Raw genomic sequence first — 17,634 nt, forward strand, 5'->3', positions numbered from 1 at the left:
TCCATTAGAAGAGAAATGGCCTTCATAGAAACTCAGGAAAGCAAGAGGTGAGAAAAATGAGGGAGGCATCTTCCTAGGGAAGAGATGTCCTGGCTCATAAACATACTGCTCTGGTTCTGGGAGCAGAGATGGGTTATATCAACACCAGTGTTCCAACCCAACAAATGGCAGCCAACGATGACTTTCATTCATTGTCTGGAGCCACCAGGAGCAAGCCTGTGCCTCACGGTGCTGCTTACTACTCCATCCCTACCTACAGCGGATAGGTCCAAATAGCAGCCTCCAGCCCACAGGCAGCCAGGGCTCTCCAGTGGGATTTCTTCAGAGATAGCAATGGGAAAGGGCCAGTCACTCGCCTAAGATGAGAACCATGGGATGTAACATCCCTACCTGCAGAGGGAGTGAATGAAGACAACAGGAAGAGAGCCCTGGAGGTTTTTTAGTCCCGATTCCAGCAGTCTTTGGAAACCAACTCTTCCATGGAATTTCCCAGAGTGGTATTCAGTAATTTTTAAACAAACTCTTCTTTTGGCCCAAGATAATTTTAATTGTGTATCTATCACTTACAACTGAAAGAATCCTGGCTATTATAACCAGGCAATCAGAGTCGAGGGCCATTGAATATTGAAATCATATATTTAACTCCCCTTGCCCTGATGCCAAACACTCTGAACAACATTCTGATTATAGTTTGGCTTCCTATATGTTTTTATTTAAATCACGAGAGAATGCTTTGATTAGGCTGACATGACTGGTGTGCTTGAATGTTTTATTTCTCATTATAAATTAACTATTAGAATTCTGGATTTCTTTGTGAGTTTCAGGAGCACATCAATCTTCATGAGTCAGTCAAATTCTGAAGCATGGATAAAAGGGAAGGAAATGTACAACTGAATACAAGATTCTGGCAAACTCACCAGGATAATCCATGCTGTGAGGACACTTAGAAGTTGGACAACTACAGTAACCTGGCACTACCCACAATTTGCCACATGCACCCCCATTAACCTTTAATGGATGTAAGGCAGAGAACAACTAGAGATGCTTTTGTAAGATGAGAAAGGAAGAGAAGTCTGATACTCAAGTTATCATTAAAGCCATGGTGCTTGTTAAAATACCTACAACTGCCCTAACACCACTGGTAACTTGTGTAAATCTATGATGAGACGGTGCACTAATACCCACAGAATCACAATTCTCAAACCTGGAAGAACTTTAAAGATCAATTGATTACTTTCTGTTTTTGTCTGGAGGAAAGGAAGGTAATTCCTCTCCCAGCTTCCCAGCAGCCAAAACAAGGTTATATGACCTCTACTCAGCAAAACAAGATGGTCCCACCTCCAAGTCTGAATCTGAGTATGTGACTCAAAAAAGCAGAGATTTAATTTGGAATTAATCCCATCGATGGCAGCAGCTGATGCTACATTCATTATTTAAGATGAGGGCCATTATTTAGCCAGATTACTTATTTAGCCAGGGGTCCAAGGGGTCTACCTGAATCTGTGTGGTAGGAGAAAATGGGGAACTTACATCCACTCTGGGAAATTCTGTCTCATTCTTAACAGCATTCATCATTTTAAAATAAAATATATTGTGCTGAAATTAATATCCCTTTTATTTCCTCCTCCTTTTACCTACAGAATGAAGCCACATACATCAAATCTGATCAGTGTTCCACAGCTGCTGAATGCCAGGCCTATGTTTTAGAAATCAACTTCTAAGGAGCTAATGTCCAAGAGCTAGAGAAGGAAAATATAATGGAGGACAAACTGAATCTGATTTTACTTCTGATCCACGCCAAGCCCTTGCTAGTACCTTAGCAGTTTGGAAGAAGCTCTCCCCTTCCATCAAGAACACAGAACTGTGAACCCAAAGATTCTGGTCTTTGTTTACTACTAAGCAGTCATGGGGCCTTGAGCAAATCACAAACCCTCTGCATCTTAATTCCCCATTAGTATCTTCTCCATAAATATTTATAGAACAGATGGGTGGTTTAATTAATTAATGAGGAATTTGGATTCCTTAATTCTCTCTACATTGATTTCCTCCTCTATACAATTAAGAAAATACCTACCAAATGGAAGAAAGGAATAATGGATAATGCATGTGGGAGTACTTTGAAGGATATGGAGCATTATATACATTTAACCATTATATACTATAGTGATTAAGGACACAAACACTGCAATCAGACAGACAAGACAGGAGTTTGAAACCCAGCTCTGGTGCTTTTAGAAAGTGACTTTACATCTCTAAGCCCTTTTCAATGAGGGTTGTTGCAGCATCATTCTCAAAGAATGAGAACTAAATGAAATAAGGCATATAAAGGCCTTAACTCAGACACAGAGTATGTGCTCAATAACACTAGAAGAAAAAACATTACTATAAGGATACTAATCAAATAGTGGAAGGACATGGTTCTCTTTGCATTTTAATTGGATTATTCAAGCTGCATAGTGGAGAATGGATTGCAGGGGAGGCAAAGGAACTAGTTAGGATACTTAAATTACCAATTGGTCGGAGTCAGTGACCTCTTTCCTGTTCCAGTCTCAAATATCAACCCATTTTCTGACATGCTCTTCCATCTTGACTGCCTCAACGAATAGCCCCAATTATCCCCACTTACCAAAGCCAGAAGCTTGGAAATCAACCTTGAGTCTTCTTTACCCTCATAATTAATCAGTCATCAAGTAAATATCTATCCCTTTCAATTTGTCTAAAATCTGAACCCTTCTCTCCCTCCACACCACCATCAAAGTAATTATAAATAATGGTATTTCATGACAACCACATAAATTTTCACATAAAGAGAATTGCCAGCAATATTAGTTTATTATTAACACATATGGGATAAAAGGAATGTAGAAATTAAATATAAATTCCACAGCCATGACATTTTGAAAATATTTACCACTCACTTGTTTTGTTAGCTCCTTAGTCCCAAAAGTTTGAACTGCTTGCTTCCCTGATAGATTAACAATGACAAATAGGTCATTATAGATATTATAAATTGCCTATTTATAGGTCAAATAATGGTAGAAGTAGCCATATAATCATGGTAGTTAGAAGCATGAAGGTTGTTTCAATTATTTGTGTGGTTTAAAAGTTAGTGGCTTAAAATAACAATCATTTTATTATCTTTTATTATTCTGTGGAATGACTGGGTTCAGTTGGGTGCTTTTCCTGCTCTATGGAACATCACAGCTACAGGCATCCAGGTAATTGACTAGACTAGAATATCTAAGATAGCTCAAGCCCATGTTTGGCAACTGGTTTTGCCTGTTGTCTGGGAGCTCAGTAAAATACTGTGCCTTGGCTATCCTCCATATGCCCTCTTCATGTGTCTTGGCTTCTCACAGAATGTCAGCAACAGTCCAAAAATCAGAAAGTAGCATTTACCAGTGACCTTAAATATGTCTACATTTACATGTTCCAAAACATCACTTCTGCCACAATTTATTGATCAAAGCCAGTCCCAAAACCAACCTAGATTCAGAAGGCAGGCAGATAACCTTTGCCCCTTGATAGGAGTTGTGGCATGCTTGTACAGAGTGGGAGGAATTGTTGGAGGCCACCTCGGGAGATTAGCAATCACAATATATAAATCAAATACGCCTATCTTCATATTTTATCTGGAGGGCCTTAGTGAGCACACCTGAATACACAAAAAAAACCTGACCTTTAACTTGGTGGGTGCAACTTGAATAGCTATTCTAAGGAAGTTAGATACAATAAAGGCTTGTAAGAATGTTCTGAGTTAGCATATTATGATGCCCTAACTTTAGGTCTAACAGGTTCTATATCATGTGTTTTCACAAAAATTTTCTTATCAAATTACTTGAATTACCCTACAAGGATAGCAATGGAATAGGTTATTGTTACCCACTATTAAAACACTCCTGTGTCAAGGCACACAACTCAAGTCAGGATCTAAGTCACAGCCCCAAATGTTAATGAAAGATTAAGTGTTCCATTTAGTCATTTGGCTTCAATGTACTCCAGCTAAGGAAGGACATCTTATAGGAAGGAGTAATGCAAAGAGCAATAGCAGGTAGGCTGACTCTGAAGTCATTTCAGCACATTTGGCCACCTAGAAAAGCAATCAGTTACTCAACACTAGCTAAGCCACCTATTCCTAGAAGCCCCAGTTGGTGATATGATCTCAGGCAAGATTCCTGAGGGACAATGTCAAGCCAAAACCAAGGTATATTAACCCAAGGACCATTAACCCAGTATGTTTGAAAAATGGAAAAATTGATTAGAAAAATTCCAAAAGAGATAAAGAATCTTTTCCCAGTACTTCTTTTATGAGCTTGGCACTCAAGGCCTGGCATGCCAAATGTGGCAATGATCATCTCCATGTTTACAGGGGAAAGTGATGTTCAAAGTTCTCCTGGTTAGTCTATCATTCAGAGAGCAGCATAGAAAAAATGGCTAAGACTATGAAATTTGGCATTAGATGCTCAGTTCAAATCCTGGCTCATTATCACTTACTAGCCATGTGAGTTTGCACATGTTATTTGATTGCTCTGTGTCTTTAATTTTTCCCTCCATACAAAGTAGATAATGATGGAACCAAGTCACAGAGTTTTTGTCAGAGTGAGTTACCATATGTAAAACCCTTAGAATAGTATCTGGCAAATAATAAGCACCATGTAGGCATATGCTATTTTTAGTATTAGTCTTAAAGTTTTAAGTTACAGAAATCCAACTTAAACTTAATTAAGAAAAAAATAAAAACAAATAAAGGAATATATCAGCACATACAAAAAGAATATCATCAGAATTCTTTTCCCACACCTCTGCTTAGCTTCATTTATATGCAGATGCTCCCCACAGCAGCAAGATGCCCTCTAATCTGCCACCTGAAACATGAGAGAGCATCTTGCCCTAAACTCCAATTATTATCCTAGATCCGGGGTTGGCAAACTGCAGCTCGTGAGCCACATGAGGCTCTTTGGCCCCTTGAGTGTGGCTCTTCCACAAAATACCACGGCCTGGATGAGTCTATTTTGAAGAAATGGCATTAGAAGAAGTTTAAGTTTAAAAAATTTGGCTCTCAAAAAGAAATTTCAATCGTACTGTAATTTGGCTCTGTTGACTAATGACTTTGCCAACCACTGTCCTAGAGTGTTTTTTGATTGGCCCAGCCTGGGTCATGTAGCCAGCACTTTGTTTTATGGGGAGAAAAACCAGCCCACCCATTAGATTACCTAACTGATTGGGGGAGAGGATACTATCCAAAAAGAGAAAGCTGGACACACAAAAACAAAAGGTCCTACAATGAGTAAGATGGGGAGTCAAGAATTAAATTCCAGTCTGTCTCGCTCCCATTCTACAGTCTTTTCACCACACCGCTCTCCTCTTCTCATTTCCTTTGTTGTTACCCTCCTCACTGTCATGACAGAGGAATTTTTAAAGCTTTTTCTTCTGGAAAAATGTTCAACACCTGGGTGGTATTTTACCAAGAGTTAACCTACCACACAAGTGGCTGAACAGAGAAAAAAGTAAATGCCTTGCGCTTTACTTTGAGAAAAGAAAAAAACAAACAAACAAAAAAAGTGCTTTTCTTATCATTCACATGCAGTCCTGTTCCTCTGAAGAGTGCCAAAGGTTTAAAGATGCTAAATGCACCCGTGAGAGAAATAAATAGAAGGTTTTAAACTGTGGCCTAAGCTTGCTACTACTAGCGTGAAGTAATCACTCCACACACATATGGATAAGTGCTCTATGCCAACAATGAAAACTTAACTGCCTGAACTACTTTTTGACCTCATTTAACTTGTCCACTATGTGACTTCAGATGCCTTTCTGCTTAGAATCATAAAAGTTTAGAGCAGGAAAGGATTTTACAGATCATTTGGTTCAATCCCCTCATTTTCCAGATGGAAACCACTGAAGCCCAGAGTGGGCTATTAGCCAGCACAAGGTCACAAAGCAAGTTTAGTGCAGGTCCAGAAGTAGAAGTCACGTCTCCTATTTTCCATAACATGTCCTTTCTGGAAAACCACACCGTGTCCAAAAATCTACACAATGATCCCAAACACTGTTAATCTTTCTTCTCCAGTCACGTGGATCACAATAAGTGTTTGGATGAATTCTTGAAATGACACATTTGTCCTAAAATGTCAACATACACTAATCACTACCATGAGGAGGCAATGAAATTGGGTAAAAAACAAGACACATTGGTTTGGGCTGATCTTGTAAGGGGTTTACCTTTTATATCTTTCCATCCTCCAGTAGGTGGTCAGTACTCCTGGGCTGCCCTCAAACTGACCCAGGCTTCCAGGGACCTGCTTCTCACCCAGAAAATACTCTACGCCACACCTGGATTTTCCCTATAAAAAGCTATTGTAACTTCTCCTGTAAACCATTATCCCAGGAACACACACAGTTACAATATATATGCACATTTAAATAAGCACTTCTGAGAAATAAGCTCAAATACTTGATGTGGTTTTTGTTGTCATTGTGTGTTGTCCCATTCATTGTTTTGGTTTCTGGTTGTTTGTTAATGGTCATAGCTGTAGGCCAATTATCATACACAAAAAAACCTTACTTAGAAGGAATCAGCTACAATAGTCTTGTTCTATGGACAAATTGTAAAATGGTTTTATATTAGATAATCATATATACAGGGGCCTTCTGATAATTAGTGAGTTATTTTTCCATGTCTCATAAAGAGTACCTCCAAAATGAAGTGAAAGTTTCTTGAGGATTTTTGAGAGCAAGATAGGAGGGCAAAAATGACTTGTAAGTTAACTTCCTACTTATATTCATGTTCTCATCCACTTTTCCTATGTGCCTTAAAGAAAATATGCCTATCATTACTTTTCTACACCTTTCATGTCTCTATCCATTTAGTAAAAGCAAGGTATATTGGAGATCCCTTAACATGTAACCGAACCAGTTTGAGACTATAAGAGCACTGTTGCCCCAGCCAGCATGGCTCAGTAATTGAGCTTCAACCTGTGAATCAGGAGGTCAAGGTTCAATTCCTGGTCTGGGCTCATGCCCAGGTTGCAGGTTCAATCCCTAGTATGAAGTGTGCAGGAGGCATCTGATCTTCGGTTCTCTCTTGTTCTAAGAGGCCATTGAGCCTCCTTGCCTGTCACCCCTTCCATCACTAGTCAATGCCAATTCCTTGGAAACTCATTGATGGAAATGCAACCAACTCTCAAGAGGAACAATAATTCTGGTTCTAGATGAGCTCAATTAGCCTCAAACTATATAAATCTCATTTTTAAAATTTAAGTCATTGATACCACTTTTAGTCTCAATATGACTACTCCTATATTATAATTTAATTTTTTTCTCTGTCTGTGACTTAGGTGAAAGGAATTTATCCACAGAGTCCTTTTCTCTATTTAAGGTCAGGAGTGACAAGTCCAGTGGTGTCAAACATTCTAGTTATTCTGATTTTCAGTATGTTTCACTGAGATGTTTGCTGCCAGTTTAAGGAGGAAAGATGTTGTATCTTCTTCACATTGGTTTTAAACTAAGTAGGTAGGCTCTTGGTTAAGTTGTGAGAAAAGAAACAAACTGTCAAATGCCATCACAGCATAATGGATATTATATTAAAAATTAATGTAAATGCATCTGACTCATGTCTCGTTAATAACAAAGCCATACCTGTTTTCTGATTTGTTGTTGTTGTTAAGAGGTAACCTGAGGTTTAAATTTACATTATGATTACAACTTTTCTTTTATAAGTTGAAGCACATTATTTTGGTCCATTGAGCAAGCTCATTCTTATTCACTGCCTTTTAAAGTTGACATTTAACTTCCACAGCTGTACAGTTGGCAAGAAGCAAAAGAATATTTAATATTCAAGAGTGCATATTCTAAAATACCACAGCATTCTATTATATGGAATGCCCTATAATTAATATACATTAACTGAAAGAAAGAATTGCATATGAAATTAGCAGAGAATGGTTGAAGGTACTCATATTTTATTTCTTTGTTTACAGTGGTGCCTCACACAACGAACTTAATTCGTTCCAGGAGCAAGTTTGTTATGCGAAAAGTTCGTTATGTGAAACGCGTTTCCCATAACAATACATGTTAAAAAAAATAATTCATTCTGTAGCATAAAATATGCTAAGATGACATAAAAAAAGATAAATTTTTTGTTATTATTTTTATTTAGATACATCTAAAAACATAATTTTTTTAAAAAAAACACACACATTTTTTTAATTTTAAGACAGACTAAGTAGAGTCTACCGAATCTTGCACATCTTCATCCATTTTCTGCTTTTTGGCCGATGGTTTCATGAAAAACCTGTCCAAAGTCGTTTGTTTTTCTCTTTTCTCCAACATCTGCCGGAAATAACGGACAAGAGTATCGGAGTAAAGATCGTTGATCCTGTTTGCTTCAGCTGAATCCGGATAGTGGGCATTGGTAAACTCCTGAACTGCTTTCCATTTGACCAGGATGTTCTTGATGTCAGCAGTTGGGATTGGTTGATTGTTTGATTGTTGCTCCTCGTTATCAGATGACGCTTCCCTTTGAGCATTGTCCTGTTGCTGGACCAGAAGTGCTTGGAGCTCTTCAGTTGTCAGCTCTTCTTCGTGTTCCTCAATAAGCTCCTCTACATCCTCTTCCTCTACCTCTAATTCCAACCTTTGGGCCACTGTGATGATGTCCTTCACCACTTCTGTGTCATCAACTACTGCTTCTTCCTGGGTCCACGAAGGCACAAGCATCTTCCAAGCAGAAATGAGGGTCCTTTGTGACACTTCTTCCCAGGCCTTCTGTATAAGTCGTATTGCCATAAGGACATCAAATTTCTCCTTCCAAAACTTTCGGACAGTCATATTGTCTCCACCAAACTCGCATTCTTCAAACACCTTACAGTATTAAAGAGGGCTCTAGTGTAGAGTTTTTTAAAGTTCGCAATAACTTACTGATCCATTGGCTGAAGAATGGATGTGCTGTTTGGTGGCAAATACTGCACCTTGATAAAAGGATAATTTTCCTGCAATATTTCCTCTAGGTCTTTTGGGTGAGAAGGGGCATTGTCAAGTATCAGAAGGGCTTTGAGCGGCAGTTCTTTTTCCAGCAAGAATTTCTTCACGGCAGGAGCAAAGGTTTCCAGAATCCATTCGTTGAAGATAACTTGGGTCACCCAGGCTTTTTGATTGGACTTCCAATGGACGGGCAATTTGGACTTAATAACGTTATTTTTCTTGAAAATTCTTGGATTTTCAGAGTGATAAACCAATAGAGGTTTGATCTTGAGGTCTCCGCTGGCATTAGACGAAAACATAAGGCTTTGTGTCCTGGCAATTTCTTCTCCTCTTTTGTAATGAAGGTTCTGCTCGGCATTCTTTTCCAGAAAAGACCCGTTTCATCGGCATTGAACACTTGTTGTGGGCAGTATCCTTCATCCTTAATACATTTTTGAAAGTTAATAGAGAACTTTTCTGCTTCTTTCTTGTCAGCACTGCCAGCCTCACCATGCATAGTAACGCTGTGGATTCCACACCTTTTCTTAAATCTAAAAAACCACCCCCTGCTGGCTTTGAATTCTTCTTCATTATCTTGATTGCTGCTACTTCCAGGGACGTTTTTCTTTAGATCGTCATAAATTCTCTTGGCTTTGTGACAGATAATATCTTGGGTTGTTACGTCACCTTTCACCTGCCTGTCCTTAATCCAAATCGCTAATAGCCTCTCCATTTCCTCATGGATTGAAGACCTATGTTTTTCATGAAATAGTTTTGATACTCCTTAGGCTACTTTGGCTGATTTGATTGCATCCTTATTTGTCAAAATGGTGAAAATGGTGGTCTTGCTGAGGCCAAACTCTTTGACGAGGTCACACTGTTTTACCCCACATTCACTCCTTCTAATTATTTCCTGTTTCATTTCAATAGAAATCACCTTCCTGCTATTTTTAGAAGCCATGATATAAAAAAAAATATTGAGTTTAACTTAAAAGGACGACTGCCGTGATACGTGCGTGATTTAATTCGTAATGAAGAACGATTGCCGCGATACGTGCTTAAGTTAAGCGCAGTGACTAACGACTGCCTGCAGTGCCTGCGCGGAAGGATGCAATACATCGGCAGCGATCGTGGAAGCTTGGGCGAAGCAGTCGTGGAAGCTCGGGCGACTTCGTTGTGTGAAACGAAGTTCGTTGTATGAATCATGAAATGAAGTTCGTTGTGTACAGCGTTCACTGTGCGAGGCGTTCTTTATGCGAGGCACCACTGTATTTTCATTAATCAAATAAAACAAACAAGTAATTCTAGCAATTCAAACCAATAAGAGATGACTTTTGAGGAAATCTTGTCTCTTAATGCATTTACTACCCTGTTTCCCCGAAAATAAGACTGTGTCTTAAATTAATTTTTTCTCCCAAAGTTGCAGTAGGTCTTATTTTCAGTGGATGTCTTATCTTTCCATACGTTAGGGTCTTATTTTCGGAGGATGTCTTATTTTCGGGGAAACACGGTAGCATAGAATTGAGGTCAACTTTTAGTTGTACAGGCCTTGACACCCTAAATCAAATAAGATAGGAATTAACCACACCCTTTCCCATTACAATTTAATGTTCATCATCAGAAATCATTATTCAGCCAAGAAATAATTATTGTGTTTGTGTTATAGGTCAGGCTCCCTATTAGGCACTAGGGATAGAGCTGAGAAAGTCTTGTCCTTCAGAGTGATGACTTTAGAGCAAGAAGGACAAACAAGAATGTAATCAATTGCAACCAAGATGGTTAGTGCTGTGATAAAAGAAGCACACAGTGCTATACATACCCACAAGGGACCTACCATGGTGCTGAGGATAGCAGTAGGAAGGGAAGCTCCTTTACAGGCGGTGACATTTCAGATGGGACTTGATGATTTCAGAGTTAAGAATGAATGTACTTATAAAAACATGGTCAAAGTCACTAATCATCCAAGAGATGCCAATCAAAACGACAATGCGGTACCATCTCACATCTGTCAGAATGGCTATCATCAACAAATCAACAAACAACATGTGCTGGTGAGGATGCAGAGAAAAAGAAACCTTCGTGCACTGCTGGTGGGAATGCAGACTGGTGCAGCCACTGTGGAGAACAGTATGGAGTTTCCTCAAAAAAACTACCATATTTTCCGGCGTATAAGACGACCCCCTAATCTTACAGTTAAAACATAGGTTTAGGCTTATATTAGCTGTATAAGACTACCCCCCCACTTCCGAGGCAACACCAGTTCTTTTTTTAATAGACTGCCTCTCTGACTCTGGCCAATCTGAGCAGGCTTTTTATGCATGCAAATTATACATGTTCTGTACCCGAAGCTACACTGTGTTCTAGTAAAAAGCCTGCTCAGATTGTCCAGAGTCAGAGAGGAGGTCTATTAAAAAAAGAACTGGTGTTGCCTCGGAAGTGGGAGGTAGTCTTATACAGCGAATACAGGCCTAAACCTATGTTTTAACTGTAAAATTAGGGGGGTCGTCTTATACGCCGGAAAATACGGTAAAAATGAACTCTCATTTGACCCAGTGATCCCACTTCTAGGAATATATCCATAGAAACTAGAAACACCAATCAGAAAGAATATATGCACCCCTGTGTTCATAGCAGCACAATTTATTATAATAGCTAAGTTTGGAAACAGCCTAAAGGTCCATCAGCAGATGAGTGGGTTAGAAAACTATGGAACATCTACACAATGGAATACTACACTGCTGTAAAAAGGAAGAAACTCCTACCAGTTGAAACAGCATGGATGGACCTGGAGAGCATTATGCTAAGCGAAATAAATCAGTCAGAGAGAGATAAATATCACATGATCTCACTCATTTGTGGAATATAATGAACAACATAAACTGATGAGCAAAAACAGACCCAGAGACAGAGGAGCATCGAAAGGTAGGGGAGGGTGGGGACAAGGGGGAGAGATCAACCAAAGGACTTGTATATATGCATATATAATAAGCATAACCAATGGACATAGACACCACAGGGGTGAGGCATGAGCAGGGGGGAGGGGGATCTTGAGGGGATAAGGACACATATGTATCAATAAAGAAATTTTTTTTAAAGAAAAAAAGAATGAATATATACCTTGCATCTTGCTTCCTCAAAAAGATCTACTAAAACCACATTAAAGATACTTTTAAAAATAATAAATCCACAAGAACAGGGAAGACAAAAAAGATACAAGAGAAACAAATTTTGAAAGCTCAAGAGAAAATGGACAAGGGGTTCTGACTGAGCAGAAATCTGAGTCCTAAAGCAGCAAGGGAGGCCTGGGGGAGAGCTGTTTGAGAAGCAGTTAGAACTCCAGGCTCCAACTGCACTCCACACTGCTGGGTTGTTGCCAGCAGAGAGCTAGAAATTAATTCACTGAAAGGGTAAAAGAGAAAATCCTTGATCAACAACACGGTTCAGTGACCATACACAATGAAGTATTAATATTGATGTCCAAGTCAATTGCCCTGCTGGCTACAGGAACACAGCCCCAGCCCTTCACTTTTCAGATGGGAGAGAGATTTCTCTGGGGAATCTGACTAACCCACACAGAAAGACTAAAATACTGACACCTAGATCCCTCCAGTGAAATTCCAAGTCTATAAGTCTTACTCACAGGCCCAAAAAGCCTCATCTCTTAATTGTGAGGAGAAAACCAAGGATTAATTTCTGAACACTTGATGGAAACCCTTAGCATGGAAGATACATAACTACAAATAAATAATACAAACAGAAACAGGAGAGCATTCTTGGACAAAATAAGAGACTGTATGTGTGGAAGAAAAAAATAAAGAAAAACAAACTATCAGTGTAACATCTCCAGATAGGTAAAAGAAGATATTGCAGTCATAAAATCAAATAGTGGATCTTATAAAAACAGAAGGATTTAGAAAACAAAAATTGAACTCAATAGTAGGGTTGGAGAAATAGAGAACAAAGTAGATAGTAAAGACAAAAATAAAATAGAAATGATAAGACAATTAAAGGACGAGGGGAAGCAATACAATATCCAAATAAAAACTTTCCATAAAGGGAGAACAGAGGAAATGGAAGGTATAAATCATCAATGAAATAAATCAAGGACACTGCCCTGAACGGATGGGTAGGAGTTTCTAGACTGAAAGGGTTCACTAAGAATCTGGCCCAGCTGACTTGCATAGCACTTACCATTCGTGCATCAGTTACCCTTCTAATTTTACATGCATTAACTTATTTAATCATCACATAACCCTATAAATTTTATTTTGGTGCCTTTATAATTATTACTCCCATTTTACAGATAAAGAAACTAACTGATGTACAAAATGTGCCCAAGATCCTTAAGAGGAAGGTCCAGGATTTGAAGGCAGGTAATGTATGCCCAGAGCCTACTACACAATACACAGGAGAGAGCACCATTGAAATTTCAGAGTATACCAAAGATAGCTCTAGCTTATTTTTTAAAGTGCACTCAAAGCCCAGGTTCTGATCAATCATTTGAGGTGAACCCCATGAAGGTTTCCTTCTCTTCAATATCCTGTCCTAAAAATTCCAGTGCTATCAAATTCCCATCTCCAGACTTAATAAGAACACTGCTCTGCACTTGGGTTCACCTGTCTATACCACAGCCAGAAAAACTTTTCTTGGTGAGTCAGGGGAGAATGTGATGTTCACCTCCTATCTCAAGGAGCACAGAGCCTCACTGGTTGCTGTCCAACACTTGACAACAGTCACCTAATATCCAGTTCTGCAATTGTTCTTGATAGGATAGTAAGTCTGCAACCAGCCCTTTTATACCCACATTTTTATTTGACCCTCACATTTAAATAATTATGGGATCAAAATTATTTTCCTTCAATACTTTAATGTTATGCTCTTTTTTGTTAAATATATTTTATTGATTTTTTACAGAGAGGAAGGGAGAGAGATAGAGAGCTAGAAACGTCGATGAAAGAGAAACATCATCGACCAGCTGCCTCCTGCACACCCCCCACCGGGGAAGCGCCCGCAACCAATGTACATGCCCTTGACCGGAATCGAACCTGGGACCGTTCAGACCACAGACCGATGCTCTACCACTGAGCCAAACCGGTTTTGGCTAATGTTATGCTCTTATATCCAGTATTGCTGTTGGGATTTTAATGTCAACTTGATTTTTATTATTTTGTCTACATTTTCTGCTGTTTCCTTTATTTCCATAAATAATAAAGCTTTAATCTTTTGTTCCATTAGTTTTAAATTCCTGTTCCATTTGCTACATCTGGTCTGCTTCCTCTCGTGTTGGTTGCCTATATTTCATTCTTCATGATGCTTTTGTTCTTTAGATGTGTTATGAGTTTTTCAATTGAGACTTAATCCGTGTTACTCCTAAAACTATCAGTTGCCTCTGCTTTTGATGACTATATAGGTAGTCCATTGGAAAGGGAGGTTAGCCTAGCCAGTGTGCTCAGTGGTTAAGCATCGACCTATGTACCAGGAGGTCATGGTTCGATTACTGGTCAGGGTACATGTCTGGATTGTGGGCTTGATCTTTGGTGTAGGGCATGCAGAAGGTAGCCAATCAATGATTCTCTCTCATCATTGATATTTCTATCTCTCTCTTCCTTTCCCTTCCTCTCTGAAATCAATAATAATAAATTTTAAAACAAGAAAAGAGAGGCTGAATTGGTGTCTTCACTGTGAGTAAGGGAAATACGGGTTGAGTGCCTCTACTGCAGTTTGCTTGCTTAACTGCACTTATTTTCCCTGCCATTTCTTTCTTCTTAAAATGCACAGCCCAGTTCTTCAGTATCTTAGACTGCTTTCTCTAACTAGAGTTGGGAAAGACAAGCCAGGGTCCCACTGGCTATCTGTGGCTGGCATTATAGATCTCAATGCTGATATCAGAGTTTTAGGGAGGGAGGTTGTTGACATCAAATTCTTTATTATGTATTATAGAACCTTGACTATCTCATTTTCTGCCGTGGACTAAAAACAGCAGTCACAGTCCATGCAAAAATCCAACTTTGAGCATATGATCCAAGTTTGCAAACACAACAGATTAAGAGTCTTTCAGATCTAAGCCTGACCCAGTGCGATCACGGCTCCCACCCTGGACTGGACCAAGACTCCAGTTAGAGACTTCATCTTTTCCCTTCTCCCTTCTCTGCTCCTACCATCCCCAGCCTTCTCCTGCTCTAGCCCTTTATTTTCTTGTGAGTTTCTCAGAGTTTTGATACAGTTGTTAAAGTCTGCCTTTGCTGGAAATCCCAGACTTCATGTAGAGGGAGCCAGCAGGATGCTTTTGGCCCATCGCCTTGATGGAAACCCAAAGCCCATTCTCCTCAAGGATCATACTGGGGATACTCTTTGTGGACCTTCCAGCTCACGTAGAGATGCTGCATGCTGTGAGGGATGCAGGCCAGCCAGCCTTGCTGGAACAATCGGAGTTAGAACCCACAGGGCTAGAATATCTGCCCAGAATTACTACAGGTGACTGTGAAATGAGGTGAGACTCCCCAACTCTCCTCACCTCAGGCAGACTCAGCAAATTAGCTTAGTTCTAATGCCAGACAGTTTTCAAAGTAAGAAAGCACATTTAAATTGCTGTTAACAATGACACACACTCATACCTTCATAATGCAAAATTCAATACTTAGAATTTTGCCATGCTTGGAAGTACCTGTATTTCTACATCATTTATCTCTATGTCATATAGAAATTATAAAAGTTTGTATTCTTTAAGTAGGTGAGTGGAAAAGGAATCTCTTTTCTGTAGTAACAAGTCATGTCACCCCCAACATAAATTTTATTTCTTTTATTGGCAAAGTTACTAATCTTGTGCTCTATTATAAATTCTCATTATTCACAGTAATGTTCTATAAAGTCACTACAAACACTGAATTAGCAAATGCTGAACCATTACAGAAATATGGAGTTAGATACTTAGAGTCTCTGGTTATAATATTTTCATCAACCAATCAATATGTAACTAGTTTAAAGACACCTTATTTAATATATATTGTTGATTCATTAGCATCAGACTTACAGGCAACAGCATTATAACTCATGCCTGAAGGAAGCTTAATTTAGCACACTTATTTTTTTCCACATCACAGCCTATTGTGCTCAGATATATCAGACAGCACTTTAGCACCATACAGTACTTGGGAGCCATTTCAAACAGCAAATTCATCAATTAAAAAGAAAACACTACATAGACTTTGAGAAGGACACTTGCATACAGTACTTGATCTGAAACAAGAGGCTGTTTCAACTTAAACTGGGAATGTATGCATTAGGTGGCTCAAATTTTTCACCACACTATATATGTTCACGAATGACAGAAACAACACTCCAAGTATTGATTTGGGGGTTATAAATAATTTTTTAGTAAATGAATTTGCAAATATGGAATCTATAAATAAGATGGGTTGACTATTATTTATTAACATTATGCACATTGATGAAAAATAACATTTTGTTAAAGGAAAGAAGTCTGAAAGCTGCCATATAAAGGGCCTTTTGTTGATTTTGGTTGGCCCCTCACACCTTCACCCCTGCAAACAAACCTCCTTAATCACTAAGATACATTTTGTGCAATCTGCAGCAGTTTAAGGACTATTATACTTACATTTTGCGCCAATCTGGTGGGTGCCTAGTAAAGAGAGCTCCAAAGCCTGTCAGAGGCAATCCAGTGTCCCTGTCAGAGGCAATATTGAAACAAAATAACAATTTTAGAAGCATGTCACACTGACATTTATAAACTATCAAAGCCATAGAAAACTGACTTGGGGCTAAATTTTTATGATAATTATTTTTAAAGGATATTCATATTTACAACTTTATGCACTTTGCAAAATAAAATGTCCCAATGTGTAAATGAAAATGTCAGTATTCCATCATTACTTTGACTACACTTTCCAATAATCTATACTAATAAAAGGGTATTGTGCAAATTAGACTGGGTTGACAGGCCATTTTCCGGATGTCCGACTTCCTGTGGACAAAGCCATGGTGGTGGGGGCTGAGGCAGATGCAGTTAGGAGCAATCAAGCTGGGCAGGGGAGGGAAGTTGGGGGTGAGATCAGGCCAGCAGGGGAGGACAATTAGAGGTGATCAGGCGGGCAGGTAGAGGGGTTAGGGACAATCAGACAGGCAGGCAAGGCAGTTAGGGGCAATCAGGCAGGCAGAAGGTGAGCGGTTAGGATCCAGCAGTCACAGATTGTGAGAGGGATGTCCGACTGGAGAGAGTGCAGGCTGGTCTGAGGGAATCCCCTACCGCTGTGCACAAATTTCATGCACTGGGCCACTAGTTGCAATATAAGAGAAAGTCTATATCTCACACTTCCCTGAGAAGGTACTCTGCCAGGTTGCAGGACTACAGATATAACTAAGAAACAGTTCCTACCCTCAAAAGTCTGTCTATCTCAGAGAAACATACCTACATATAAATAATTAGAATGTAAGTCCAACTGGTTTATAAAACACACACACAAAAAAATACTCAAAGGGCAAGGAGGTAAAAGCAATTCTGTTTAATAACAGTTTAGCTAATTCTTAATGTAACTCAGGCAATATTTCTATGCACATTTCATACTTTATTTCATCTAAACTTCAGAAAAACTCTATGAAGTAGACACTTTTATGATTCCCGTGTTATGTTATAGTGAACAAACTGAAGGTTACAGACAC

General features: G+C 39.1%; 1 protein-coding gene across 2 annotated transcripts in view; it reads right to left on the reverse strand.

The window, feature by feature from the left end:
- Positions 1-17,634, reverse strand: part of CFAP95 (cilia and flagella associated protein 95) — a 65,521-nt gene that overhangs the window by 16,348 nt on the left and 31,539 nt on the right. For both annotated transcript variants that reach the window (XM_036433843.2, XM_036433842.2), the window contains exon 4: positions 16,574-16,642. In XM_036433843.2, the coding sequence (XP_036289736.1) occupies positions 16,574-16,642 (69 nt within the window). The remainder of the gene's footprint in view (positions 1-16,573; positions 16,643-17,634) is intronic.

This window comes from Pipistrellus kuhlii, unplaced genomic scaffold (assembly GCF_014108245.1).
Source record: "Pipistrellus kuhlii isolate mPipKuh1 unplaced genomic scaffold, mPipKuh1.p scaffold_m20_p_12, whole genome shotgun sequence".
Taxonomy (NCBI): Eukaryota; Metazoa; Chordata; class Mammalia; order Chiroptera; family Vespertilionidae; genus Pipistrellus; species Pipistrellus kuhlii.